The sequence below is a fragment of the Pinus tabuliformis genome, chromosome 9, assembly GCF_031772625.1.
Source record: "Pinus tabuliformis cultivar Carrire ecotype Pingquan chromosome 9, CPIR1, whole genome shotgun sequence".
In the NCBI taxonomy this organism is placed as follows: Eukaryota; Viridiplantae; Streptophyta; class Pinopsida; order Pinales; family Pinaceae; genus Pinus; species Pinus tabuliformis.
In genome coordinates this window covers 317,448,917-317,454,143 of record NC_142307.1, presented here as the reverse complement: position 1 = coordinate 317,454,143, position 5,227 = coordinate 317,448,917, and the positions used below count along the sequence as shown (strand labels likewise).

The window sequence follows — 5,227 nt, the reverse complement described above, 5'->3', positions numbered from 1 at the left end:
TGAAGCTGAATTTTATTCGTTAGTCCATCACGTGGACTATATGGCTGATGATAGATGTCAAGCTGAAAGATTCTTACATGGACTCGACCCCTTAGTCTGAGCAGAAGTCGCCATGTGGAGACCCACCACTATGGCAACAACCACTAGTTTAGCCAAACAAGCCTTGAGGAAAATCAATATGAAGAAACAAATGGTAGTTGATGAAAGTTCAGGAAAGGAGCATTCCACAATGAGGCTGAATAAACCAGGGGAGCAGCCATATAGATTCCAGGGAAGACAAAACACTATTTCTAGGATCGCTAGCGCAACTTCTCGACCGCCTCCAAGAGGACGTAAGGGTCAACCCTACTTGATTAATGGGAGGAGTAGAAGATTTGGTGACCGGGACAAGTACAACGTGAGAAGCAAGGACAAGTAGAATGTTGGCATTGTAAAGGTCCACATTATAGAAAAGATTGTCCAAGTTATCAAACAAGGATTAAACAACAGGAATACAAAGAAAAAGGAGAAATACCACAAAACCCACTTCGAATTCATGCAGCTACAAACCATCGCCAGGCTGAGCACCAAGCCACTATAGTAGAATCTGTAGGTATGATCAATAACATCCCTTTATCTGTGTTAATTGATCCAGGTGCTACTGATAGTTTTATTTCACCTCTAAGAATACTTAGATGTGGATTGACAGCTCATGAGCAAAGTAACTTTAGAATGGTAGAAATGGCGTTATGCTCTCAGCAATCAGTAGGGTCAATGGTAAGAGATTGTAGTGTGAACATTGGGGGGTGTGATACCAAGATGAATCTATATAGTACAACTCTCGGAACGTATGACTTAACCGTGGGAATGGATTGGCTTGAATCCCCTCAAGCTATACTGGATTGTTATAATAAGACAGTCCTCATAAAAAATGACCAAGGAGAAACCAAGGTAATAAAAGGGATTAGACGTGGTGTTACATTACACCTCATATCAGCCAAGAAAGTTAATAAATGTATGAGGAAAGGGTGCAAGGTTTATGCGGTAGAAATGGTTCCTACCAATGAGAAGTCCTCAGATAAATTGCACCCACTACTTTCTGAATTTGCAGATGTATTTCCTCCAGAGTTACCAGGTTTGCCTCCAGTTTGAGAATTTGATTTCTCCATAACGTTGAAACCAGAAGTGGAACCCATATCCAAAGCACCTTATCGAATGATTGTTCTAGAGCTTAATGAATTGAGTATACAGCTCAAAGAACTTCTTGATCAAGGTTTTATAAGACTCAGTGTGTCACCTTGGGGTGCACCAGTAATTTTTGTAAAGAAGAAGGATGGAACTCTTAGGTTATGTATTGATTACCGAGATCTAAACAAGGCCACCATTCGCAATAGGTACCCCATGCCTCAAATCGATGACCTCTTTGACCAACTAAAAGGAGCTTCAATATTCTCCAAGATAGACTTACGGTCAGATTATCATCACCTAAGAATCAATGAGGAAGACATACCTAAAACAACATTCAGAACGCGCTATGGACACTATAAGTTTATTGTTATGCCATTTGGGTTGACTAATGCCCAAAAAAAAAAAATATCTAATTTAACATTAATTTAAATGAGAGTGGCACTTACCTAGCCGAATAAACATGTAATTAATTAACTAAATTCGAATTGAACAAATAAGTACATACCTATATTATCTGTGATCAATGTCTGCCACTTGACAACAAGGTTTTGGGGACGACTGTCCACCCAACCGTAGGCTCAATTGTGCAACGTCTTGCTACAACTGGCCACCCTCGAGCCCTCAATCAATGTATTACTGCCAGTAACTCCTAGGTCTTAGTATACCATTCTCCCAAGAGAATGAAAGACAGAATCTCGGAAAGATGGAATGCAGGAATGCCTCTCATCTTCCTCACCATCTATTAAATAGAACAACATTGGAAGAGGAACCACATGCACACACTCCATGTGTCTCATGCAACTTTCTTTTGATTTCTTTCTTTTTGATAGTTTTATTTTCTTGTTTTATTTCCTTTTTTTTTATAGTTTCATTTTCTTGTTTTATTTCCTTCTTTTTGATAGTTTCCTTATTCTTATCTAGAGTTTTAGTATGGTTATTACTATATTTATTTATTTTCTTTGTATATATTTTAATCTTATTTATTATGTAACATTTATGATTTATTATTTTTATTATTATTAAGTGATTTATTTATTATTTATAATTTATATTATTAATTATTATGTTTGTATTATTTATTATTTTTATTTATTATTAAGGGGAGAGATATTACATACTATTGCACTTTAAGGAACTTCGTCCGGAAGTTAAGATGAATTATTTATTATTTTTATTTACTATTAAAGGGAAAGATATTACAGTGATGCAAGAAAATGAGTTTAAAAACCCCACAATAAAATTTCTTGAAATTTTGTCCCCAATTCCAGCAAGAAATTGACAGTCAATACAAAATTTTGGCCTTGTGACGAACTTCAAAATTTTCTGACCAATTCCGCCAAGAAATTGACAAGTCCATACATTTTGGCCTTCTAACGCCCTTTTAAATGTTTATCAGCAAATTAATATCCCTACTCTATATGGACATTCAAAACCTTAACCGTCTTTAGTCCTTTAAGATAGAAACCAAACCGACCTACCACCAGTTATGGTAGCCCTCATGCGAAAAGGATACACGAAAATGGAAATTACTCATAACTTGATTTACACCACGTTGAAACGTAATGCTGGTTGAATGAACTCTACCGTCTCGAATAGTGATGGTGATGTCCTCTTACTATTTGATGAACTCTACCGTCTCCGATAGCTGGAAACGCGTTATACAAGTGCGGTTGTTCGAGGATCTACGTCTCAATTTTTATCCAACCACGTGGAAACATAGTCCGAGGAAGAGAAACCTCGACTTGGCTAAGCGTTTACCGTTCAATGAATGCCGGTAGATTTTTCCATATGGCCTCCACACCCTTATATATATCACAATAACCAGCCCTGGAGTCTCATAACAGATCAATAGTGGCTATTCTTCTTTAGTTATTTCATCTGTTCATTATCTTCTTGTTCTCGATAGTGGCTATTCTTCTTTAGTTATTTCATCTGTTCATTATCTTCTTGTTCTCATAAATTAGATTCGTTCTCATACATAGTGTTCATTATTATATTGCGATCATGGCCGCTGTAAATGCATCAGTAATGGCGATGAATGGAGCATCGCTCCTGCAACGGAGGCCAGCGGAAAGGTCAACAACCAGCAGGCAGCTTCGAGTAAAATGCATGGCAGGGGTTAGTAATTCTGTCGCTGTTTCCGTATCCACGAATAGAAGGTTTTATGTTATTCTATAAGGTTTTATGTTATTCTATATATAACTTAATTTGGGTCATGTGGATCCACAGCCGGAGTCAAGGCGATCACCTTCTACCCCTCCTGAGACGGTAAGCGATTATGCAAGCGCCAATTTTTACATTAACATGCACTGCACTGCACTGAACTGAATTGAATTGACATAAATAATAATGCAGGTGAGCACAAACTTTAAGGACGTGTTTGCTTTCAGTGGGCCAGCCCCAGAAACCATAAATGGGAGACTCGCCATGCTCGGATTCGTCTCAGCTGTCGGGGTGGAGATAGCGAGCGGGAGAGACCTCAACTCCCAACTGGCCAGCGGAGGAGTTGCATTGTTTATTGGAAGTTCCCTTCTCCTCACGCTTGCTTCTGTGATACCCATGTTCAAGGGAGTGTCCAAAGAGAGCAAATCGCAGGAAATAATGTCTTCTTGGGCAGAGATGTGGAATGGTCGTTTCGCGATGGTTGGCCTCGTTGCGCTGGCCTTGACTGAATACCTCAAGGGAGGTCCTCTCATCTCATGATCATCATCAGCTCTATACCAAACCTCATGATCATCATCACCTCTATACCAAACTTCATACCCCTCTTAGTGTAGGATGTAATCCAACCCAACTTGTATTCACTCTGCTATCACGAGATGGCACTTGTTTTGGTAGTTTATGCTGTATTTGACACGTTCATCCACAATCTGTGTCATTTTTGAGTAGAATATTTACAGAATCAACCATATGAATATATTTATGAGTACAACTTTGACAGAAACTGTGATAACAATTTGGCATTGTAACAAACTGTTTTGGAAGTTTATGCCATATTTGACACTTTCATCCACAATCTGTGTCATTTTCATTAGAATATTTACAGAATCAACCATATAAATATATTTCTGAGTACATCTTTGGCCAGAACTCTGATTATAATTTGGCATGCTAATCTTGAATGTATCTTAATTGACACCAACCATATCAAGTTTCTAACAGGCTGTGCCAACTTTGAAGAATAAAAATAAGCATAAGGATCTGTAACAAAAACAAACTTGTATTCATTTTGTAATTGTGAATTTCTAAATTCCATACTAACTAAATATAAAGCAAAGTTGTCCAACTAATAAACGAAATTGTTTTTTCCAATTTTTCTCAATTTTGTCTCAAATTTGTTAGAGATTTTTAAGAAGCATAAGTTTAGGTTGCTTAATTTGTGAAGTTGAAATGCTTCATGGGTTTTGCAGGGCTAAAAACAACATCTTAAACAACAAATATTCAAAATCTCCCTAAGAATTGTATTGACCATCCAAAAAAACTCATTTCTTCTATTAGTTAGACTACCATATAACAAATATATTCTTAATAATAAATATATCCTCCACATACTTTGAATTTACATATTACAATAACAATATTTGGGTGACCATCAATATGAACCTAGATCATTCCTCCCCCTTAGGAAGAAATGATATTAGTTGCATTAAGTTTCATCAACATATGGGTAAACTTCTCCTAAATTTTGATTTTAGTAAACCACTTTCCTTGGTGACTATGTTGCCCTGCTTTAACAACATAGTAGAGTTGTGTGTGATACGGTGTTGGTGTCTATGATATGATCCACTTTACCTTGTTTAGTTTAGTTAGGATTATGTTCTATTGGGGCCAATTGCTTAGTTACTTTTAAGGTGTCTAATAGAGGTGGAAAATATGGTTGAAGCAACTACATATTAAAGACTAGATGTAAGCTAAGGAAAGGGGTAACATTGAATTCAGAATAACTTTCACCCACAACCTTTTTGATTCTGTAACCCCCATGTTATAGTGGTATAATATTCTTGTGGTGGTCCTATGAGGCTCTCTTTCTATCAATGAAATCATACCTTATCATCAACCT

General features: G+C 37.0%; 1 protein-coding gene across 1 annotated transcript; it reads left to right on the top strand.

Annotated features, from left to right (window-relative positions):
• Window positions 1-2,990: 2,990 nt before the first annotated feature.
• On the top strand, window positions 2,991-4,111 carry LOC149148495 (early light-induced protein, chloroplastic-like). Its single transcript, XM_089438334.1, has 2 exons — window positions 2,991-3,297; window positions 3,523-4,111. The coding sequence occupies exons 1-2, from the start codon at window positions 3,172-3,174 to the stop codon at window positions 3,868-3,870; spliced, it is 474 nt and encodes a 157-aa protein (XP_089294460.1). The 5' UTR covers window positions 2,991-3,171; the 3' UTR covers window positions 3,871-4,111.
• Window positions 4,112-5,227: the final 1,116 nt, after the last annotated feature.

Excerpts from the sequence above, each read along its gene's own strand:
- LOC149148495 (XM_089438334.1), top strand. The coding sequence starts at position 3,172 with ATGGCCGCTGTAAATGCATCAGTAATGGCGATGAATGGAGCATCGCTC. Across the intron at positions 3,298-3,522 it reads TGGCAGGGGTTAGTAATTCT|GTGAGCACAAACTTTAAGGA; the intron begins GTCGCTGTTTCC and ends ATAATAATGCAG.